The 23,948-nt window shown below is 45.5% G+C and overlaps 1 protein-coding gene across 6 annotated transcripts in view; it reads right to left on the minus strand.

The window, feature by feature from the left end:
* Nucleotides 1–23,948, minus strand: part of IGSF9B (immunoglobulin superfamily member 9B) — a 138,699-nt gene that overhangs the window by 61,587 nt on the left and 53,164 nt on the right. For all 6 annotated transcript variants that reach the window (XR_013979950.1, XM_080983383.1, XM_080983382.1 and 3 more), the window contains exons 4-8: nucleotides 18,501–18,652; nucleotides 15,404–15,521; nucleotides 8,908–9,049; nucleotides 8,025–8,170; nucleotides 1,548–1,690 (exon numbers count right to left, since the gene is read on the minus strand). Coding sequence is in view for 5 of the 6 variants with exons in the window: in XM_080983383.1 (XP_080839509.1) it covers nucleotides 1,548–1,690; nucleotides 8,025–8,170; nucleotides 8,908–9,049; nucleotides 15,404–15,521; nucleotides 18,501–18,652 (701 nt within the window). In the remaining variant the exon portion in view is untranslated. The remainder of the gene's footprint in view (nucleotides 1–1,547; nucleotides 1,691–8,024; nucleotides 8,171–8,907; nucleotides 9,050–15,403; nucleotides 15,522–18,500; nucleotides 18,653–23,948) is intronic.

The following is a 23,948-nucleotide window of genomic DNA, read 5'->3' on the forward strand; positions in this document are numbered from 1 at the left end:
ACCTGAAGTTGAGAATCACATTAGTAGATGACTTCCCTGCACACACACTCCATTAGAAACAGTCAGAATATAATCTTTAAACTGTTAATATTTAAAGGAAACTCTAAATATTGAGTATTTTGTTTAAATATTTAAAAGAATGAAGTCCTTGATAGGATTTTTCAAACCAAGGTAATAGCAGGACGGAGTCTCATTAAGGAGGATCTTTTAAGCATCCCATATATAGTAATATCTGCCAGATGACCCGTTATACTTCCACCAGTGTTAGATTAATGATGCTCATCTCCCACAGTGACAAGAGGAATAAACTCCCTATGAGACTCTAGATGGAGAGATTGCTGTTGATTAGATTGAAGAATCCAAATTATTGTTCTCTTCTAAATGCCAAGAGACTTTCACATGGTGTGGGGAGGGGAGAAGTGCAGCATCTTCGTATGCAACAAGGGTGTCCTAGCCAAAACTGACAGAGATCACATGGAAGGGGGTGGATCAGTGGGTCACTAATTGGCAAAAGGCATTCCTTACAGGACAGGTATTCAACCAGTAGGTTGGGACACACAGGTGGGGGCTCTCACAGGCTGGAGGGGAAGCTAGAAGATCCTGAGAAAAGACCAGTCCTGACTTTTCAGCTTTTTCCAGCTGTGGCTGCCATGTTGGAATCCAGCTGAGGCCAACCAAACCAAAGAAGAACTACATGCGGTGTTTGGGCTAGAACATGTTCTTCTGGTAAGACACCCATTTTTAATTTCCAAGAGTTCTGCAAAGTAGCAGGAGAAGGGCAAGTGTCTTTTTCAGTAAGAAATATATTTCTGACCAACTGTATGCCTCACCTTCCTATGTATAGCTATACCTGAAGCAAGGGACATATCTATGGAGCAGGGGCACTGTTCACTTTCAGTTTTCATCAGAAAATCTAACTGATTAATGAACAGCAATCCTATGCACATCTAGTCAGAACTAAGTCCCATTGGTCTGTAACTTACATTCTCTGTTTGCTAGGGCAAGGGCTCTTGCCCTAGCAGACAGATGAGGTTTAATGTTGTGCAACAAAGGATGTGCTAGTGGAAATTCATTGCACAACAGATTGCACCATCTGTCATGCAACAAGGTTACTAGCAACCTGCTTATACATTTGCTTGTGCAATAACGGTGAATTTCTTCATTGGAACATGTATACAGCTAAGAGGCATTAACTTAGTGCTACACTGGATGCAGACCCATTGAGTTCAACAAGGCATAGTCACAGCTAAGCAAGTATAGGAATAACAACTAAAACCTAGTTTCAACCAGGATAATTAAATCAGTGTGGTAGATCAAGACTAGATCTGGGGTGATTCAGCTTCAAATATCCCACTGACATTACTGAAGGTTGGTCGCTATCTCAGCCTAGCCTACCTCATAGGGCTATTGTGGGGATAAAACAGGAAGGGAACAATCTTGCGTACCACCCTGAGCTCCTTGAAGAAAAGTCCAGATATTAATGCAAGTAATAAACAGCTGAAGTCCTAAAACAAACAAAATCACACACAACTAAGAGCTCCTTCTACCTTTTCAATGTGCAGAGGGCGTCCATCTTTGTTCCACTTGACTAGGGTAACTGGAGGTTCGGCCTCAACTGGGCAGCGAATGTATCCATGTATCCCCACAGGAACGTATATGACGGGTGGCATGTTGACCACACGGGCAGGATCTGGGATGGGATAAGTCAGAAAGGATGAAGAGCTTTAAAATATGAACCCTCCAGACAAGCATCAAGCTTGTACCTTTCTACTGTGGCCTAATTGAACAGAGGTCAGCAACGTTTTTAATAATGGAGTCCAAAACCCCACATACTAAATCAGTAACATTCATAAAACTCTGGCCTCCAGAGACCTTTATCCTTGTGCTCATTATCTCTGCCAGTTCCATTAGAGCAACACTTAGCATTTACATGGACCCTTACGTCACCAAAAACGTTTTATCTCAATCTATCTGTGCTAAGCTCTAGGAGCATGGAAGCATTTTTCAGTCAGGAGGGAGGGAGGGAGAAGGAGAGGGAGGGAGAGAGAGAGAGAGAGAAATATAGGCACACACCCCCCCTCCATCTTCACACACACACACACACACACACACGGTCAGCATTAAAATCCTTTGCCATCTTACTCAAGAAGTAAAATAAACCTTTCCCAGTCAACATTTAGCAGGTGCAACTCACACCTTTCCCAAAGTTGTTTGCATAAAATTTGAGGAAGGCTAGTTATGCTATAATTAAAAATGGGGTAAGGGATAACAAGGTTACCCGCTTTGGTACATCCCACTGGGAGTTAGATGGAGTGGAATTTGAGGTGTACTTGAAGGTCCCTGTTCAAATACAATGAACCCTGTAACCATAGAATCATAGAGTTGGCTCAAACCACTAACCATCTGGTTAACAGCCAGATGCATTCACCCATTACGCCAGGTGAGAGAGAGAGAGAGAGAAAGAAGGAAGGAAGGAAGGAAGGAAGGAAGGAAGGAAGGAAGGAAGGAAGGAAGGATTTTGATCAATTTCTCCATGTTATTCTTATTTTATTTTTATAGCTGGGAAGGTGGGTTGTACATCATCAAGCTGCCACCTAAAATAAAATAAAAATCAAGGCTACAGTAAGGTGGGAGCTCCCACTCAGGAGAATGAAGAAGAATTCTGGGTAAAGCAGAAGAGAGATTCAGTGAGCACATATTCAACAGCGCAATTCTAAACATGCCTAGGTTTTGCAGAATTTGAAAGGGGCTACTTCCAGGTAAGTGAGTATATGATTGCAGTCCAGCTTTTCGTAAGCGGCATTATACTTCCCCTTCCTCTCATCCTGCCTGCATCTCCCCCCCCCCCCAATCTACTCCTGGAGGTTGGGGGACATTGTGGGACAGATTTGGGAGGCATGCAAGGGGGCTGCAAGGGGAAGAAAGGAAGTCTCGTTGTGCAAGGAAGCTTCCCCTCACACAACATTGGATATTGCTCCATGTTTCATCCCTTTCCCCCCAGTTATTAAAAAGATACCATATCTATACCACAGCCTTAAACTGCTTAAAAACAGTCATTCTCTCTCCACAGGGAACTCTGGGTATTATAATACTGGGTGGAATCTCAGCAACCAGTGGGGGTGGGGGGAGGAAAAACATATATTTATCTATATGAAAACTACCACATTCAGAGAACTCTCAATTGAGCACAATAATAAGAGAGGAATCAATTTTCAGTTTCATTATTTAAAAAAAACACATTTCCTTTTTAGTTCTAGCTGTTGTTGTTAACCCAAGAGGTTTCACTGCTGCTTTGGATAAAGAAGTTGCCTGTAATAGACAGAACATGCAGTGAACCAACAGAGAAGGGTTTTTTAAAATATTAAAAACTAGATATTACTTTTTAAAAAAATAAAGGGAAGGAAGGCAACCTAAAGTAATTTGCTGGGAGTTCTCTGCTCTGGCAGGGATACTCTGATCGGCTGGAGGAGTATAATTGGAAGGGAACAGGAGACAGTATTAAAACCTTTAGTTGCATCGCTAAGGAAAGGAGGCTATTTTGGAACACATGTGGGGGGAACATAAAAGACAACAAGGACGGGGAAAATACCTGACAAACATCAGAAGCTTACTGTGAGGGAGGCTGCTGGTATACTGTCTGCACTGACTGGCAAAGACTCTCTGGTCTTCCCCAGTTTTGTGGGAAGATGTGCGGATTGAAACTGGGACCATTTGCATGCAAAGCATCTGATCTACTGTTGTGCTATGGCCTTTTCCTAAGAGTTGAGGCCAAATGAGCATGATCTAGCTCACCACATGACAGTGGGTCCTTGAACCTTGGGATTAACCAAAAGGCTTAGCCATCGCCCAACAGGATGCTTCTTCACAGCAAGATCTGAATCAGGGTCATAGCATCATTGACATCAATTGGCTAATTTTGCATCATAGTGTGCCTACAAGTACACCCTTTATTTCCCTTCTCTCTCTCATTTCTCTCTGTCTCTCTCTCTTGGTGGTGGATACAGGGGTGTGGGTTTATTGGAGAGAATGTCAGAGCTGAAACATGAGTTGCAGAATGATTTGGGACCAGTGGCATAGGATTCAATTTTTAAGTGCAGGAGCTTATCATGGCAGCTTTCGTAGCCAACAAGAGTTCAAAAATGCAGACACCACTGACAATCCATGCACATGTACACCTTAAATAGCAGGTGTATATAGCACAATACCCATTTTGTTAGGATCAGTTGACATCCTTAGGCTAGTGAGTTGGCAAAGGGTGGTGAAGTGGTTGTTAGAGTGTTGGAATTTGGCTGGGGAGACCTGGGTCCACAGCATTGGTCAACTATGCATCATGACTGTAATTCTGGAAGCAAGATCCATTTGACTCAGTGATACTTAGTTCTGACTTCATAAGTTCAAGTTGTAAAACATACCGAGCTTTAACAACAGATCTGAAATGCAACAGTTCTTCTAATCAGAGATGGAAACAATCTTGCAAGGAGGTGTCATGAAGCAGGAACCCCATCAAAGAAAAAGAAAGAAGTGCCCAGCCTCTGCTTCACTATTTTCCTTCATTCCTCTGATGCTAATCTGTCACAGACCATAGCAAAACTTGAAACCCTCGATACCACCCCATTAACTTGCCTGAGCAAGACGGGCCTGTCCACTACCCATGTGGTCCAGCACATGACACTATCACTCCTGCTCTGAAAAGAAAGAAAAAATCCCAGAGCAGTGTTTTCCCTCTGCCCTTGTTTGTACTCCTCAAAATCACTGGGGGACAGAGATGGGGGGCAGAGACAAATGCATAGCACAGTCAGTTCTAAGTCAGGACCTGAATCAAGAAATCTGTCTAGCACAGAGCTGGAACAAGGGGGTAAGGCAGAATGGACAGGAAAGCAAGTTTGCAGAGACCAGACCAGACAGGGAAAGACAAAAACTGACTGAAGGGAATAGTTAGAGTAAGGCTGGAGGAGCACACAGGCAAGGCCAAGGCCTGTCTGTTGCCTAGACAACAACTCAGGCCTCACCTGGAGGTATTTATAGCCAGACCAGGCCAGAAGGAACCAATAAGCTGACATAGAGCGGAGCCACACCAGAGTCCAGGAGGGCAACAATGTTCTTCCTTCTACAACAGTGACTGGGTTCCTCTCAAGGGGCTCCAGGACACTGCCATGAGGTTCTTGGTTCAAAAACTGGTTGATTGCAACATCTTGCCTGGATCCTGCACCATAGTCCTCCAAATCTCATCCTCCACATCTTCCTGTGTCTGCTCCCTTGTGCTACTTAGCCTTGTCCAATTAGCAGTATTACAGAACAGAGACTATAACCTTCTTTTGCATCCTCTGCTTTCTGGTCCACTGACTATTTGGGAATTCCAGAGTCATTCGCTTTTGTTTTTCTCCTCCCCTTCCCTTGGGTGATGGGGGTGGGGAGCAAAAAAAGGCGGCGGGTAATTCCTAGCGTCAAACCAAGAGTGATTGAATGACGCCACCATTGTCAGGGATTTTGGATCCCCCTGCTTCTGTGATTGATGGGAACAAGTCAAAAGGAGGAGGGAGGGCATTAATCCTTATTATTCTGGCTTTAGAGGGTTTTGTGTTCGTTTCTTTTCGCTTTCCAAATTTGATAGCCTGCCAGGGACAAAATTAAAAAAAGAAAAAACCCACACAACAGAGGTATTAAAGATTAAAAACCAAATGATTAAAATCCATAAAAGAGCCTTGCATATTCCCATGCAGCAGTGTTCCAGCGGCACTCAGCACATGAATTGTGAACGGGAGTAAGATCCTCCAGAAGGAGAGGGATTTTTCAATCAGAGGTTTTGTCTGATCGCACTGCACTGCACAGCACACACACAAACACACCACTCCCCCAGCCCATCACACTTTGCAAACAGCTGACAACCACCAAGGACTGAAACGTTTATCAAGGTCATCTGATGCCGTCTGTGGCATCGTAACCCAGATTCATATCCAGGGTGTAATGAGGAACTTGATTTGTATACACACAGTTTAGTGCCATGTCTTAGGAAATGTAATCAACATAGGCTCAAGGGATTGGTAACGGGACACTGAGCTTTTTCACTTCTAGGTCACTGGACAGCATCCAAGTTGGTTGATTAATGACTGGCCAAAAGCTGTTGCCATCTGACAGCTACTTGGGGAACACTGAACGAGACAGCTTTCCCTCCCAGACAAGAACTGGAGCAAAAGTGACCCGGAAAACCGGAACCTAAAAGTGATGCTTCTTTCCTCCCAGGTGCATAGCATGTTGCAGATGCGTATGAAGCGCCAAAGTCCAAACAGTGAACCCAGAACCAGGAAGAGGTTTTAATTCTGGGCAAAGATGTAACCATAGTTAGGAGATGTGTAACATGCTGCAGGCGCGGTCATTTTCTCCTCCTCACTTTTCTGGCATTAATCCCTCTCCTGTCTGTGGTTTACTTTTTAAGCAATGGTGTAGTGTTGCACCAAGGTTAACACAGACCATGGTTAGAAGTAACCAGTGTTACACCCTGGTTTCAAGGAAACTGTGGCTAGCACTAACTTAACTGCAAATGCGACACTATTTTATTTTATTTAACAACAGTTATATACCACTTAATTGTAAAAATGATGATGGGTGTTGTAGTCCAAAGTATCTGGGAGGGCACTAGCTTGGGCAAGTGGTCATATGTGGTCAAAGTGCACAGCAATGACCCATGAGCCAACATCTGGGTCACTTCAAGGAACTGCAGGCAGTGCCTGCTGAATACTGCTGGTTGTTACTATATGCCTTGGGCTTTCACCTTGGAGGCAAAAGCCTGCCCTTTCCCAAGCTGCTTGCTGGTCTATTGATCCCCAACTTCCTTCTCAGAGGCAGTGGCATGCCAAGTGTGCCAGGGCATCTGCACAACTACTGTGTCCCTTCCAGCTCAGCCTTGTGGTTAACGTCCAACTCACACGGCTGGGTCTGGGAGCCGCAGCACAGCTCTCACCAGCCACCTTGAGACAAAACAAATGTAACAGAGATATAAAACCATTCTGATGCACTTGAGTTTGCAAGGATCAGTGCGGTATCTCACCTACAGTTCAGCTTTTGAAAAACCCCTGGAAACAAATGTATACACTTACACAAGCACACTCTAGGGGCTCCGCCAATCCTACCTACCCCTTTGGCAACTGCCCTTCCCCTACATCTGACCAAAGCCCCCTCCCTTTACACCTCACCAATCATTTGCCTCTCCCCTCGCCCCGACATCCAGCCCCTTTTGAAGCAGAGGGGGAGGCACTTCACAGAGCAGCTTGCTAAACTGCACTGTGAAGCACATCTCCCCTCTTTCCCCTGCAGGTGAGTTTAACAGAGAGGGGACAGGTGCTCCCTGAATCACAGCCTGAAGGGCACTCCCACCGCCCCATTAAACCCTGATGCACGGCCAGTCTGCCTGGGCCAGCCTGCTGCTCCTCACACTGCAGTTGGCATGGCTGCCATAACCTGCAGAGCAGGACAACATTTTACGTGTTTGTGTGTGTGTGTGAGAGAGAGAGAGAGTGAGGGGTTAAACTGTGTCCTGTTTGGGGGGTGGGGGGCTGCAGGAAGCAATGCTGGCCAAGCGCCTAGCAGATTGCATGCACTGGTTTAAAAACAAAGAATTAAATAAAAGCTGATGGGTGTGCATCCTGCCTAGGCAAGGAGTGGCAGCTTAACCCTCCCCGGGGACATCTAATACTCATATGATACTCTAACTCTGAAGCATCTGCTGCTTGGTACAATATGGCAGGGCTAGGTAGCATTGCATTAAACAAAGCAATTAACCCAGCAACCGCACTGATCAGCTTGTGCCTCGTCAGTCCCAGTAATTTAGGCACAATTTATTCTCCACTCTCTGGGCTGACGTTGTGCCAACACAGTCATCTCAGTGCCCGTAAAAAGTTACGGGGAGGCTGCACAGGGATGCCGCTGCCGACATTTCTCATGCCAGTAAGCATGTCATTGACTGTCCTCCTGTGTCTGGGAGCTCATCACCCAGGCAGCCTCCATTCACCCCAGACAAACACACTCACACTGCACAGTCAGGTAGGCAGAGGCTGATGGCGAGCGCCCCAGGCTGTTGCTTGGAATGCAGGTGTATTTTCCAGCGTCTTCAGGCTTGACTCGGAAGATGATCAGCGTCCCATCAATCAGGATCCGAACCCTCAGCTTTAGGTCGCTGCAATGGAAAAGGAGCAAAAGAGAGGACAAGTGAGCAACGGCAGGCTCAGGGAGAAGGGGGATATCCAGTGTGTAGCAGAAGGAACATAGCTCAGTATTAGAGCATGTGCCTTGCATGCAGAAGGTCCCAGGTTCAATCCCCGGGCATCACCAGGTAAGGCTGGGAAGATAACCATGTCTGAAAACCTGGAGAGCTGCTGCCAGCCAGTGTGGTGAGTCCTGAGCTAGATGGGCCAAGGCTCTGACTCAGTAAATGGCAGCTTCCTAGGCTCAATTATGAATGATTTAACACCACTGAATGTGAACTGCATGATGGGCAAGAGGCAGACCTCTCCTGACCAGATATTGACAGGTTTGCAGCACAGCACAGAGGACTTAAGCACAAAACCAGAGTCATACTTGGGAACTCCCATGGCTTTTACAACAATTGAACAGCTAGTTTGGACAGGGAGGCAAATTCAATCAGGATCACAGCATTGGGAAAGGGGGTTGATCCTTTCCATCAAACCTTGCCATCAAACGTATGTGTCAAATGCACTTAATTAAAAATGAATAACTGTTAGTGGATGATTCCAAGGGCCTCCTGCTGGAGTGTGCAGTCCTTTGAAAAGAGAGCTGAGGCTGCTTGCTCACCCTACATGCCCCGTTCCCAACCGCATCCTTCAGCAAGACCGCATCCTTCAGCAAGACCAGACAAGAAAGAGAGAGAGACCCGAAAACAGAATCCAAACTCACTTCTTAAAGTAGACGTTCTCGTCTTCCCAGTGCCAAGTGTAGGTCAGGTTGCCTGGATATGCCTCAGCCTGGCAGGTGAACATTGCATCCTGGGAGATGTTAACCGTGATGTTCTCTGGAGGGGAAACGATGAAAGGGGGTCCTGTGGGAGAGCAGGAGACAAACAGTTACCTCAGCAGCCAAGAAAGGGAAGATGAGCTCATTGCTAAGAGCGGCTGACTTAACGGTGCAGGGAATGAGAGCAAGAAGAGCCACCGTGCCTAACGAACACAAACTCTTGGCATTTCGCCCAGGTCACATAATCCAGCACAGCTCCACTCTGAATTCCTCCCTCGTAGAGTAAGAACTGTGTACCTTTGAGTTGGTGCATCTGGCCCTGAGACAACTTTGCTGTAAGAACATAGGAAGCACCCCATTGGATCAGGCCAAAGGACCCATCTGGTCCAGCACAGGAACTGATCAATCCGAACTTCTCACTCTCAAAAGGTGCTTAAGGCAAACTACTCTTTCTCAGCCTCAACTCCTCAATCCCACCTCAATGGGTACTGGGCCGTAGCTCAGTGGCAGAGCCTTGCCTGGCATGCAGGAGGCCCCAGATTCAATCTCAACCATCTCCAGGTAAGGACTGGGAGAGCTCTGTCTGATACTCTGCAGAGCCACTGCCTGTCACTGTGTGGAGATTCCAGGCCACGGGCCAATGCTGGCCAACCAGGGGATCCAATTTGGCCCACAAGGCTGTTTTCCCCAAATCACGCAGGGTCGTCAATCAGCTGATATCACTCAGGTGATGGAAGGGAGCGGGGGTTCAGTTCTGTTTTGGTAGCACATGCAAGTCCCCAGCAGGGAACAGCTGCTCGCAGCCAAAACAGGATTTGACCCATTGCTCTTCAGCCAAAGCAAGCAGCCTCAGTTGCCGTTATTTGCAGACATTGGCTATGAGAGAGACTTTTCCCACCCACAGCCAATGTTTGCAAATTCCAATGTAGACTACTGGTCTTGAACTGGAGGCCTGGGACCCATTAGTGGGTCACAGCCTGATCCAAGATGAGTAACAAGAAGAGCATTGCCACCATGCAAATGTAGGGTGAAATATTAAGAAATTGGTCCCCAAATGCATGTTTGGGTTAAAAGTGGGACTGAGAAAAGTGAAGGCACCTGTTGTGCACAATAATGAGCTAGCTGGACCATTAGCCTGGCTCAATATTGCAGCCATCTCCCTAATTCCCAACTCCAAATCTAGAATGCTAGGATAATGTTGGCTTGCTACAGAGGTTTGTAGTCACGATTATCAAGATGTTATGAGTTGCTTTCAATTTTCTGAAGTGCTAGAAAAATGCTTATTACTATGATTATCTATAGCCCAATCTCAACATTTGGCAAAGGGCCATTTTTAAATTGAAAAGAATTATTATGGGGGTGTTAACAATGGCCACGTTTTCCCCTCAGAGCTAGATGGGAAATGAATGTTTATGTATCTATGTGTCAGTCACCACATGGCATAGATTCTGAATATACAGCATTTCTCAGCAAGGCTGCTGCAGAACCATCATGGGTGCTTGAAACACCCAGATCCTACAGAAAAGTAAAGAGGCTAGTCCTCATGGCTATCATGTTTCCTGTCCTCGAGACAGATGAAGGGAGCAGTTGCAAAGGGCTCTGGGGTTTGCGTGGAAGTTGGCCCCTAAGTCAGGCATTTTCCTCTTCTATATGTAATAAGGGGCATGTTTAAAAGAGGTTATCTGTCACTGGCATCTAGGAAATCGAATTCTGTGGGGATTCAAATAAGACAGCTTTGTGTGTACATACAAATCATGGCCTGGGTGTGACTCCATTACACCATACATTTAAAGCACTGTGATACCACTTTAAGCCGTCAGAATCCTGGGAGAGTGCTGGCCAGTGGTCAGGAATGATGGGAGTTGTAATCCAAAACAGAGAACCAGGTTGACAAAGGCTTGGCCCGTGAGGTTGCAAACACTGCTTTAAATCAGCATTATTTGCATAGAACAACATTTCTGCTCTTGCAAATTTTACACTCTCCTCTCCAGGAGCAAAAGTTGGCTAGATTAAAAGAGGTTTTTGCTTTGTTTATGAAGGAAAGTTGTACATGCACCATTAAAAACAAAAAAACGGCTATTTTCTCTCCAAATAGATCTCTCTCCCCCCCCCCCTTTTTCATTTTAAGACTCTCCAGACTTTGGAGGGAGGGTGTGAATTAAAACAGTCTGCCTATAAACCAGGATGGCTGTTCAATCAGGATGGCAGGCCCATGCACAATTGTGTTCCAATTAAATTGATTTTTCTTTAATACTAATGGAATGCAGGGCCATTAGCTGCCATCATGACAGACGAATGCCACTTACACATTTGCGGTGTCTGAAAAGGCCTGGGAGTTCTTTTTTTAAAAGCTAGGGTGGCCAGCTGAGAAGGAGGTCAGGGCTCCTGCAGATTTAACAACTGCGCAGAAGAGGACAGTTTTGCAGGACATAGATCATTTCCTCTTCTTTAAAAGACAGAAACCTTTTGCTTCCAAGAAAAGAGGGTGGTGGCAGCTGTCTGCCCTGCATTAATAACTTTGCAAGGGAGCCTTGGAGTGACTGTCACATAGCCGGGGTGAGGGGGTGTCACACACGTACCACAAAGATGGCACAAATACAAATAATATACTTAAGGTCGGGGGGAACCTACCTAACATATTTTGAAGAATCCCAAGGCTTGCAGAAGTTCAAGAGAATCTTTAAAAAAAATCTAAGGGGGGGGCAATGTACCCATCTCAAAAAACAAGTGGAGTGGGCGTGCTCAGTAACTACTGAATGTTGTGTGTTAGTTGGATCACTCTCCACCACCCAGCCCAGTTTGAGCTCCTTAAGCCAGACTGGTGACTGGGAGTGGCCGCCGGGACCACATAGCACCGGTCCTGAGAGATCTGCATTGGCTCCCAGTACGTTTCCAAGCACAATTCAAAGTGTTGGTGCTGACCTTTAAAGCTCTAAACGGCCTCGGTCCTGTATACCTGAAGGAGCGTCCCCACCCCCATCGTTCAGCCTGGACACTGAGATCCAGCACCGAGAGCCTTCTGGCGGTTCCCTCATTGCGAGAAGTGAGGTTACAGGGAACCAGACAGAGGGCCTTCTCGGTAGTGGCGCCCGCCCTGTGGAACACCCTCCCTTCAGATATGAAGAGAATAAGCAGCTATCTTCTTTTTAAAAGACATCTGAAGGCAGCCCTGTTTAGGGAAGTTTTTAATATTTAATGCTGTACTGTTTTTAACACTTGATTGGAAGGTGCCAAGAGTGGCTGGGGAAACTCAGCCAGATGGGTGGGGTATAAATAATAATAATAATAATAATAATAATAATAATAATAATTATCATCATCATCCAGTAGTCAAGCCAAAGCTGTTGGGGAGGAACCCTGATCAAGAGCGCTCCTGAAGAGCTGCAGGACAAAGGCCAAAGCTCAGTGGTAGAGCATCTCCTTTGCATGCATAAAGTCCCAGGTTCAGTCCCCAGCATCTCCAGCTAGGGCTGAGAATGCCTCCTGTCTGAAACACTGAAGAGCAACTGCGAGTAAGTAGAGAGACTGTTGAGCAAGATGAGCCAAGCATCTAACTACATACAAGGAAGCTTCCTGTGTTCCTGGGAGGTGAGGACACGCTGCAACATTTTGTTGCAGTATGATGCAGATCTTTGTGCACTCCAAAGCATACCCACAATGCAACTTATCACTGCTCCAAAATGTTACCCTCCAAATGGGGCAATGAGTCTTCGAAAGGGGCTGCACCTCAGTGGCTGAGCGTGTTCTTTGAAATCAGAACATTTAAATGGCCTGTGGCTTGGAATGGCCACTGATGCAGATCCGCTGCCAGTCAAGAACAGACAGCGTGAGTCACAGGACACTGTGGCCTCATCCACTGGCCAGTGAACCCAGAATAGCCTGAGCCCTTCCAAGAAAAGTTGCCATCAGCAAGGGCAGGACAAGGGTTGCAGGTGGCCTCACATATTGACCTGGAGGACTGACAGCTGGGGGAACACAAAATGTCATCTCTCTTCCCCTAAGGGGACTCCCATCAGAACCCACTAGCTGTTCTCTGTATTGCTGCCAAAAGAAACCAGGGGAAGAGAAGCAGCCCGTGCTCTTCTGGATCTGTCTGCAGAATTATTTCTCCCTTCTTTATTTCTTTTGCTCTTTCTGTTCCCTCCCTGCTTTTAAAATGGTGATGCTGCAAACTCGAACCACGAGCTGCCCCAGCTCTTAAAGAACAGGAGGGACCCAACTGCAACAATAAAAATCAATGCACAGACAAATCCAGCTCGCAGAACAGCTGTTAAGCAAGCAGGAGGAAGGGAGCGGGAAGGGAAGTTAATACTATTGATGCAGACACAGGAAATCAATACAAAACGCTCCCCCTCTCCCCTCAAGGCAAGGCCAAGGCTGCCAGTTTGGGCTTCACCTGCCTTCTGCGAAACCTTTTGTCTCCCATGCAGGACAAGGAGGCATCAGGCCTCTGCTCTTTTACACACACACACACACACACACACACACACACACACACGACCCACTGCTCCTCTTTTGCATTCCTTGGGTTGTTCAGCTGAGCTAGCAGCCTTCAGCGCTTTTTAGATGTCTGAGGTCTGGACTTAATGCTCTTGTTTATTTATTGATGGCATTGTGGAGGGGGTCTTTTTTTTAATGGAGGGTTGGGAAAGAGGCTCATCTCACTGGCTGAAGGTTATGTGGCCACTTGCTCAGGGTCACCTTCAACAGACGCAGCCGTTAACTCTTCTTTTAGCAGGAGGCACTAAGAAAAGTCTAGGAAGCACAAGTGGGGAGGCCGGTTGGACTCCATCTTCCATCATCCCCAGCCAGCATGGCTGATGGTCAGGGATGATGGGAGTTTTAGTCCAGCAATGCTTGGAAGGCTGCAGGTTCCCCCACCTGTGCCAGAGAGCACATAGGAAGAAGGGGTGGACGATGCTAACTCAGAATCAAAACTGCAAAAGCGTTTGTGGCCAAGACTTTGGGGGAAGCAGCAAAGCCTCTCTCTACATAAAATGGCACATTGTACAAATATGCACATGCAATTTCCTGTCTGAGAAATACAGGACCACAAAGAATCAGGGCTGAAAGGCAGATTCCACACACAGCCCAATTCCAACACTGTCCCCAAACCAGCATTTTACTTCCCTACACAGGAGTAAATAAAAACCCCCTACATACATGATTTTTTAAAAAAATCATGATTTTTTTAAAAAATAGACATGGAGATACAATTTAGGGGGGTGGTCTCAGCCTCCTCTCTCTCCTTAACTCAGCCTCTTCATTAACCCTCAATACCATCCAGCCATCACGCTAGCATGTGAAGGGACAACCAACCACTGCGTTTTGATAGACAGATGCTTGGAAGAATTACAAAATGAGTTTTGGGGGGAGGAGGATAGTATATATATATATTTCTATGAATCCCTTTTTTGCATTTTTTAAAATTAGATTTATATGCCTCCCTTTATCAAAAGATCTCAGGGCAGTTCACAAGAGAAAAACATAAATAGTTAAAACCAGTGCTTTTTTCTGGGGGTACGCATACCCCTAAACATTTTGCAAATCTTTTTACTTTTGTCCATTTACTGTATTTATGTTTCCCGATTTGAACTATAAAATGGTGATTTTCTTGAGTCAAAATGAGAGTACCCCTAAACATTTTTAGGGGGGGGAACACTGGTTAAAACAGAAACATTGCACTCCTGTTGCAGGCTATTGCACACCTTGGTGTTTGTGCAACTCTGCTTCTCCCTTATTTCTCATGTTATATGCAACCCACCATGCAGAGGGCATGGTAGGGCAGCAGCACTCACCTGAACTGCCAACAGCCGAGTCACTGATGAGTACCAGGAAGGTTGGCACTGTGCAAACATCACGCTGACCTCTCTGCCACCTCTCCTCTCCCAGTAACCAGCAATGACCCGGCTGTAAAGGGTTCAGGGGAGCGGCATGACCATGCCATCCACACCTGATGTACGTTCATGCTTAAAGAGAATCGCAGGGCAGAGGAGGAAGCAGCTGTTCGTGCCGTGAAACAGAAAAGCCATCTCACAAAGTTTACCAAACCCAGAAGAACAGTCTCCATCCGTTAGCCACTAAGGCATTTCTCTAACGACTTCAATCATACACTAGGCAACAACTCCTAAACAACTCAGGTTTCAGTGGCTTCCTAAAAAGAATAAACAATGAAGCTATTGCACAGGGTCATACAGGACAAAAGCGAAATATAAGACCTAAAACAAATATAATTAAGTAAAATATGCTGCTGAAGCAAGCATCAGTTGTAGCACCAAATGGATACCCCCAGCTGCTGCTGGACTGCAACTCCCATCATCCCTGCCTAGTGGCCATGCTGGCTGGGACTGATGGAAGTTAGGAATCCAGCAATGTCTCTAGAGCACCAGGTTCCACACTCCTGTTCTAGGGAGCCCATAAGGACTCTCCAGCTAGTTACCTTGGACAAGCAAGCGGGTAGTGTGCACAGCCTCTCCCTGGATGCTATAAGCCCGGCAGGTGTAAGCGCCCCGGTCATCCCGACTAACAGAAACAACAGTCAGACTCCCATCACTAACCTGAAGAGGGAGAAAAAAAGAGAATGAAAGTTTGTCACCCAAAACCATTGCAGCTACAAACATGTGCATGAACACACACGCACACCCCAGCTAAACCTAACTGCATGCTTTCATTCCTTCCCAATGCAAATAGCAGCTTCAGAGGAGCATTTTTTGACAGGCAGGGGAGGAAAGTGTTAAAACACCACCTCCCTGATCATCACCATCGCTCCCACAATGGCTGCTATTTGCATTTCTAAAAAATATGCATCTAGACCATTTCTAGCTGGTCACACACACACCCCAGTACCCCATGCCAGAAAGCATGACTCACATATTAATGACTTTGCCACAATCTAGTTCAATTTTGTATCCTGCATGAAAATGGAAAATTGTTCAGTGGCTCCTCCATCAACCCATGGATGACTACAGTGAGACTTGCGACGGACATCATGTACTGAATAGCTAAATCAACACTGTACTTCTATGTTCTTGTTCATAATCACCCCATCTTTCCTCCAAGGTGGCATACGTGCCCCCCACATTTTACAATCACAACAACCCTGAGAGGTAGGTGAAGCTAAGCTGCGGTGACTTGCCCCAAAACACTCAATGAGCTTTATGACTGAGTGAGGATTTGAACTCTGGTCTCCCAGGTCCTAGTCCAGCACTCTAACCAATAGAGGAAAAAGTGGGAGACACAAATGGAAATAACTCTTACCTTTGTATTGTTGGCTACATTCCTGCCAAGTGAGGACCAGAGGTTTCTACACAGAAACACACACACACACACACACCCCTCCATCCAGGCAAGCAATAGGAATGATCGCATTTGAAGAACACATTCCAGGCATGCAAAATCAATCAAGGAGTGCATGGATGAAGCAGGACCAGGGAGGGGCGGAGCATGGGGAGAGGAGGTAGAGTTTAGAGAAAGTCCCAAGGGCCAGACAGAAAAGGCTGGAGGCCTGCATTTGGCCCCCGGAGTGTGAGGTTGCACCCTCCTGCATCATTTTCGTTATTCATTTGTTTATTTAACAAAATTTATACACTGCTTGATTGTAAGGAAACCTCCAAGCAGTTGACAAAAACATGAAACATTAAACTTATCAATAAAAACACAGCTAAAAACATGAAGATAAAACTAACAGCAGCTAAAAAGACATAAAACACACATAACTTCTAATTTCAACCCATGTGCAACAGCATTCATTCTATGTGCCTATCTTACAGTTTAGCTTTTCGTATTTTAATCTTCATCCATCATTATAATTATTCCCCCTGTTTTATACATGTTATAGAATGAAATAAAGAAACCCACACATGTAAGTTCCGTAGGTCTGGACAGGCTTGCTGAAACAAACAAAAAATGTTTTATGTGGGCACCAAAATGAGTTCAGCGGAGGCACCTGCTGATGTCAATAGGCAGGGAGTTCCAAAGTGTGGGTGCTGCCAGACACAAAGATCGATTTCTTACACGTGTGGAATGAATATTAGGGGGCAAATGAGCCCCTTTCTGAATGGGGATATGATAATCCCACCTCATCCTGCCATAACACACTATGAGCAGCCTAGCCCATCGCAGGGTCACTTAAGCTACCATACTTTTATTCCCACGTTGCTTTGTTTAGCACAAGTGTGAAGTGAGCACACAGACAATGCATGCATTATTTCCTCCACCTTTGATCCATCCTCTTCCACCCCGCTGCCAACGCGAAGCTTCATTTCACTTCACCCTTCCATTTCAGCTCATTAACAAATGACTCCTAATTATTCTCATTGGTGCCGGTACCAATTCCAATGCCTGATTTGCCAATTACAATTCACACAGATGTAATTCCTGGCTGAGGAAAGGACAGAGGCTTTTCCGGGGGGGGGGGAGAGAAGAGAGCATTTATGAGAAATGATGAAACAGGGTGGTCCCCTCCATGAGATTTTGATGAGGGCATGACAGAGCTTTGCACCCCGTGGGGCTAATGTCACAGCTCAAGACAGCAAACATGACATATTTAGAAATGCATAGGTTTTTTTATTTTAAAAAATCGAAATCAGTAAAAGGGTGTTCAGTGCCACAGGCACTGCTAATTGATGTGTGAATCCTTCCCAATTTGAGTATTGCATTTCAGAAGGTTCTCAGGACAATAAGTCCATGAATGTCAGCTGGTAAATACTTGCAAATCCAATAGCGGTTCCCTGTGGCCATCCAGGGGTTAAATGTACTGTTTGCTTGGAATCACAAGATCAGGAGAGTTATCAAGCGCCTGCCATGTATAGGTAGGTAGGCAATATGGCGGACAAATTTATTTGCCTTACTGGTGAAGCTGACAGGGAACCTCTCTTGCAATTTCCCCTAATACACCAGACTTCAGTGGTTCTGTGCCCACTGCTTTGGAAGCGAAACAAGAGCCATCCAAAAAGAGAAAACAAGATGCTGGACAAGACATGACCCCTCTCATGTTCTTACATTAGCCCAGTATGGCATGCTCAGATCACCAGCAGCTCTCCAAGCCTCATCCTGGGTTCTTTCCTAGCCATCCCACCCACATTCCATTGACTGTGGTGATGCCAGAAATTGTACCTCCCTACATTAGGCATGGCGCTGTGGGTTAAACCACAGAGCCTAGGACTTGCCAATCAGAAGGTCAGCGGTTCGAATCCCTGCAACGGGGTGAGCTCCCATTGCTCAGTCCCTGCTCCTGCCAACCCAGCAGTTCAAAAGCATGTCAAAGTGCAAGTAGATAAATAGGTACCGCTCCGGCGGGAAGGTAAACGTCATTTCCGTGCACTGCTCTGGTTCGCCAGAAGCGCCTTAGTCATGCTGGCCACATGGCCCGGAAGCTGTACTCCAGCTCCCTCAGCCAGTAAAGCAAGATGAGTGCCACAACCCCAGAATCGGCCACGACTGGACCGAATGGTCAGGGGTCCCTTTACCTTTACATTATGCATGCAGAGGATTTCCTCCATCCTTGAGCCGTGGGGCCCTTCTGAGCATGACCTTACCTGATATTTATTGTTGGCACCTAAGAGGTCCCCCTCTTTCAGCCAGGTGACGGTTGGCTTAGGGTTTCCGAAAGCCATGCAGGTGAGTGTAATGCTGCCGCCTTCCTTCGCCTCTACGTATTGGGGGGGAGTTTCTGTGAAGGTGGGAGGAGCTGCCAAGGAGATTGGAAAAAAAGAAGAAGTGAGAAGGATGATGGCACATGCCCTGGCCACACATTCCGAATCTGCTTGAACTTGAGCATTGCTGGCCTACAAACCCTTTGCTAATGCAACATGGTTCTCTTGACCCACACATAGTTATGGATGCATCATACCTATGTGACTTTTATAAACTTTGTTCTGTCCTGTATCCAACTTAATCTGCTATTTCTTCTTGGGGAGGGTTGGAGGAATGAATAGGTAAGAAAAACACACATTTAATTATTTTTTCTTTGACATGTTTTATCACATTCAAAGTGCATTTTGGTAATATCATTTGACCGAAGAACTTCAAAGGCATGTGAAATCCAAAGGAGGGGCTGTGTTCTGATCCGCCCAACAGATGGGGGGGGGGTGGATCAGGTCTGTTAGCATTGGCTTATCCCCACAAAATGGATTTCGTCAAGCATCCCTTTACCTGCACAGGCTTCAGACAACATCCCAAGAGTAAGCAAAAGTGTACAGTAAATAGCTAAAGAGTGAACATTTTATATAAGGTTCTGTCCAAATTTTAGATAAAGGTTCTGCACACCTTCCAGCTCGTCAATAGCCTTCTTAAACTGTGGTGCCGAGAACTGAACACAGGACTCCAGTTGGGGTCTAACCAAGGAGGGCAGCATGAACTATTCTTCGCAAGGCACACACACAAAGAGCCTTGTGGCACTAGACTAACAGATGGCATAAGTCTTTGTGGATTTGAGACTATTTCAGACACATGAAGTGTTATGCTCGGTTGGCAGATACCTTATTTATATATACATACACATTTATATGCAGAGAGAATATATATTATAAGCAGTGCGACCAAAAGGCACGAAGCTTAGTTTGCGACATTTCTATGCAAAACTCTTAAGTATACATTCAAGCAAGTGCAGTGACCATTTGCAGTGGCCATTTTGGCTAATGTGAAGTATGAAAGGAACACCCTCTCCATCAAATACAGGAAAATCTGTCTGCGTTACTCTGGGACCCATTCACCCCACCATTGTAGGAAAGCTATCAAAATGCACAGATGCACCACAGTGCAGATAACTAATCTGCCTTTTGATTAAACAGGCTCTGGGAGAATTATAATATAGGCCTAATCATAAATAGCTGTTAATTCCAATTTTCTAAGAAGGCATTCCAGCAATTTCAATTGACTCTGAAAAGAACTGATTTTTGGGTAACCACCCCCAGAAAACGTTGCTTATTTTCTGAAAAGAAAAAAATTAACTAGGCTAATGTGCTCAGGGTGGAGGGGCGAGAGAGGGTGGGGAGAGAATCATAATGTATGAATTATAAATTCTTAAGAACATGAATTCTACTTATATTGCACTGTTGGACCTGGAGGATTAAGTCTGCAATAAGGTTATTTAAAAACCAGGGTTTTTTAAAATTAAGTGTTCAGTGCCATATGTAGAGGAATGGCGGATTCCTTGGAACCAGAGACATCTCACTGATGCAAAGATGCTGTAGTTATATCTGATTTGCAGTTTCCAATGTGAATTATCCACACTGCCAAATGCCACCCTGGCTGTCCTCAGGGGGCAAAACCTTAGGAGTTGGCTGGACTGAAAGCCTTTTCTGAACAGAACTAAATCCCACTGAATTATGGAAGGCTGTGGACCAATCCTGGGAAGAGGCTCCCATGCAGTAAAAAGGTGGCATGTGGGATATTTTGCCACTCCTTTGATAAGCCACAGATCTCAAGGCAGAGGTCTAATGTGGCTCAGAGCCAACCCAGAGCCCTGGGTTCACCTGCTCATATGGGCTGGGGAGCTTCATGCCTTGGGAGCTGGATGTGGCCTTCAGGGTGTCTCTTTCTGTCCCTTAGGACTCTTACATACTTACTTATTTACGTACTTATTTAACTTTTGTGTAACGCTACATCATGAAAATATATCAAAGTGGTTTATAGCAATAAAACCATGCAGTAGAAGCATCAGGAAGTTAAAAGCAAAACAAAACAATGTTGAAAATGAACACCAGTAAACCACTGTAGAAGGATGTATTCTCAATTGCCCGCCTAGGCCTGGCAGAAAGGGAAAGTGTTCAGCTTAGGATTTCTCCATGTTACCAAACAAACCTCATGTAGGGAATAGTCAATGATGTTCCTGCAGATGACCTCAGTGAACAACCTGGGAAGGGTCCAGGAAATATCTCTTCCCAAAACGTTTCCTCAGGCTACATATCCCTCTTCCCAGGTCACACCGTTCACTGATCTCTACCTTCTACAGGTGTTTTTGATGACTGGAAAGTGCCCTTGAACTGCGACTATTCTTCACGTTGGCCTGAACGAATGCTGGAGGAGCGCATGTGTGGGTGTGTGCCTGTAAAACATTTTACTTTTGCATGGTTGAATGTGGCCCTTGGGTTGAAAAAGGTTCCCCCAGCCTTCATCTGGGGTCTCTGATGAGGTGAGGAGGCAATGAAGATTATGCCCCCTTCCTCTGCCCAAAGCCTTAAGGTACGTACTAAGAGGTCTAATCACAGCAGTTCTCTCTAAGGGTGCCCACCAGGGACTGAAGAATCTATCTCCGTTTCTGACATTCATTCCAGTCTGGCAGAGCAAAATAACTCCAGAACTCTGCAGGCCAGAACCAAGTAAATCTGCCCACCTCACATGCAAAGACCACCATAAACGATTACGGCAGCATCTTAAGGCACATTATTTTGTAGACGTTGCAGCAACATGACACTGGAATCAGAGGCTGACAACTCTACCATGCAGACAGCCGCAGATGTAAGGCCTTTGAAATTTTCTTGTGTGGTTTTGGAAGCAATTCTATGCCATGAAGAAACAGGGGAAAGGGTTTGTAATCCCATAAGCATTCTGGCAATTGTAGGTTTTCTCTTATACAGCTTGGTGAGTGCAAGCAACTTGAGATGTTAGCCCCAGCTTTAAAAGGAAGGTTGTTGTTGGGGGGGGGGGCAAAACCCTCCATTTGGGCTCCCAGCAAGCATTAGGAACATCATTAGCCCTTAAATACAATGCCACAGAATTCCAACCTTGCTATCCCACCCCCATCCCTTGGGGCAACTGAACCAGACACAAGTTAGTTAGTTTTTTTGCGATTCATTAACTCCCCACAATGCAGCCAGACTGGTGGGTTTCATTCTCTCCAGCCCACAATGTCGCAGTGTTGCGAGCTGCCAGCGACATGGCCCAGGAAGGGTTCAACAAAAATGAAATCCCAGCCACACTGGAAATGGTTTGAACGTTTCATTCTCAGAACACACACACCAAAAGATGGTAACGTAAAAGTCTCAAGGTCACGGCTTATGCAGGAAAAGATTTGCTCTTCGTGCTGCTAACAATGGCGAACCAAAAGAAAAAAGGAAGAAAAGAAAGAAACCCTAAGGATGATATTCCAATTAAGGCTGAGCTAAAGGTTCCCTTTGGAGGCCAAAAAGAAAGGAGAACAATCTTACTTTTTAACAGTGTTTTGCTGCCTTCTATTTTGCAGCAGCAATGTTCCTTTGGGTGCTTGTAATACCCCCCCCCCCCGTTTTTAAAGGCCGTTTAGAAATCCGTTCCATCATGACATATTGTCATTCCAAGGGAATTTTTTTATTTTGTTATTTTTTGGTGAGGCGGGGAGAATGTGAGTGCTGCTGCCATCCACAAGATTATTCATTTAATTAAGAAATGTATAAGGATAACTGTGACTTTAAGGATGAATGGGAACCTTTCACAAAGTATTTGAAGACGCAACAAAGCCAACTGGACTCCTTGGCAGGTTTTGAATAAACATCCACAATTTTTTACTGATAATAATTAGCTAAACAGTTGGAGGATCTATACAACTCTGTAACATGCAGAAAATAGCATTACTGGAGAAACCAAAGACTGGAACTGAGGGAAGTCGGAGGGTGGGGTGGGGGGATGGGTTTTGTGGGGGGGAGTGGGAGGAAGGAAAAATGGGGGGGAAATAAGGATATGTTTTTGGAAAATATGTTTTGTTATAACTTTGAATAAAAAAATTATTTTTTAAAAAAAGAAATGTATATATAGTGCTTCATCAAAAGGCCACGGGGAACTTTGCAACATAGCAATATGACAAATAACACAACATACATGCATAATGTAATATACATAAAATACAAGAAAACAAAAGCTATATGGATACAAACCATAGTATGCATTTGTGGCAAATTATTCAAAAATTATTTCAGTCATTCACCCAAAAGCCTGTTGGAAGAGGTGTGTCTTCACCCATTTCCTAAAAGAAGCAGCTATGTGCTTAGATGCACCTCAGCGGGCAACGCATTATGCAGACCACTGAAAAGGCCCTTCCAGGGACTTCATCCTGTGTAGGGACCATCACCTTCACCCTATTTTGCACCCATTTGGGGACCCATGCTGGAAAATCACCCAGATACCCAGATATATAGATATAGATGATATAGATATAGATATAGATATAGATATAGATATAGATATAGATATAGATATAGATATATAGAGAGACACACACACACACACACACACACACACACACACACACACCATTTTACCAATTGCAAATGAGGTGCAGAATTGGAGGTTCAGTCCCAACTGCTATAGGATGGTTTCATACTATTTTGCTCCTCTCCTTTCTAGGCTATCTATAATCTATATCTATATCTCTATCTCTATCAATATCCCTATCTCTTCCTTATACCGAGTCAGACCTATAGTTCACCTAGCCCTCTTCTAATTCCCCAGGGTTTCAGGGAAGGCATTTCTCTGAGACCCAGCATCCTTTATTTGGAGATGATAGAAAGTGAAGTTCATCTCTGCCACTGAAATATGCATGCAGGCGCTCGCCATCTTCTGAAGCCACAGCCCTGGGGATGGCAACTCCCAGCAGGAACTAGTGAGAGGGGGAAAGGGAGAGCTTCAAACAGCCCTGGCTCTGAATTCCACATCCCATTACGAACCTTCAAATGCAAGCCTGGGTTATAGTGAGGTCTGCTCCTACCATCAGCCAACCCTCCCCACCAGTTCTCACTACTTCCCCCTCCAAGCAAGTGAACCTTTGCGAAGGGGGAATGTAACCATGCCTACTTTGCTGGGAGAGCCAGGAGATGCCTTGCAGGCCTCTGCTTAAGAAGAGTCCTGCTGGATCAGGCCAAAGGTCCACCTGGTCCGGAATCCTGTTATCCCTGTGACCAACCAGATTCCCCAAGTGGGAAGGCTGCAAGCCAGAATGAAGTGCAACTGCGCTCTTCCCACTCAACTTGAAAACCATGTTCCATCTCTTCCTGTTGGGATTCAGGGGGGTT

The sequence above is a fragment of the Podarcis pityusensis genome, assembly GCF_964106645.2.
Source record: "Podarcis pityusensis genome assembly, chromosome: 15".
NCBI lineage: Eukaryota > Metazoa > Chordata > Lepidosauria > Squamata > Lacertidae > Podarcis > Podarcis pityusensis.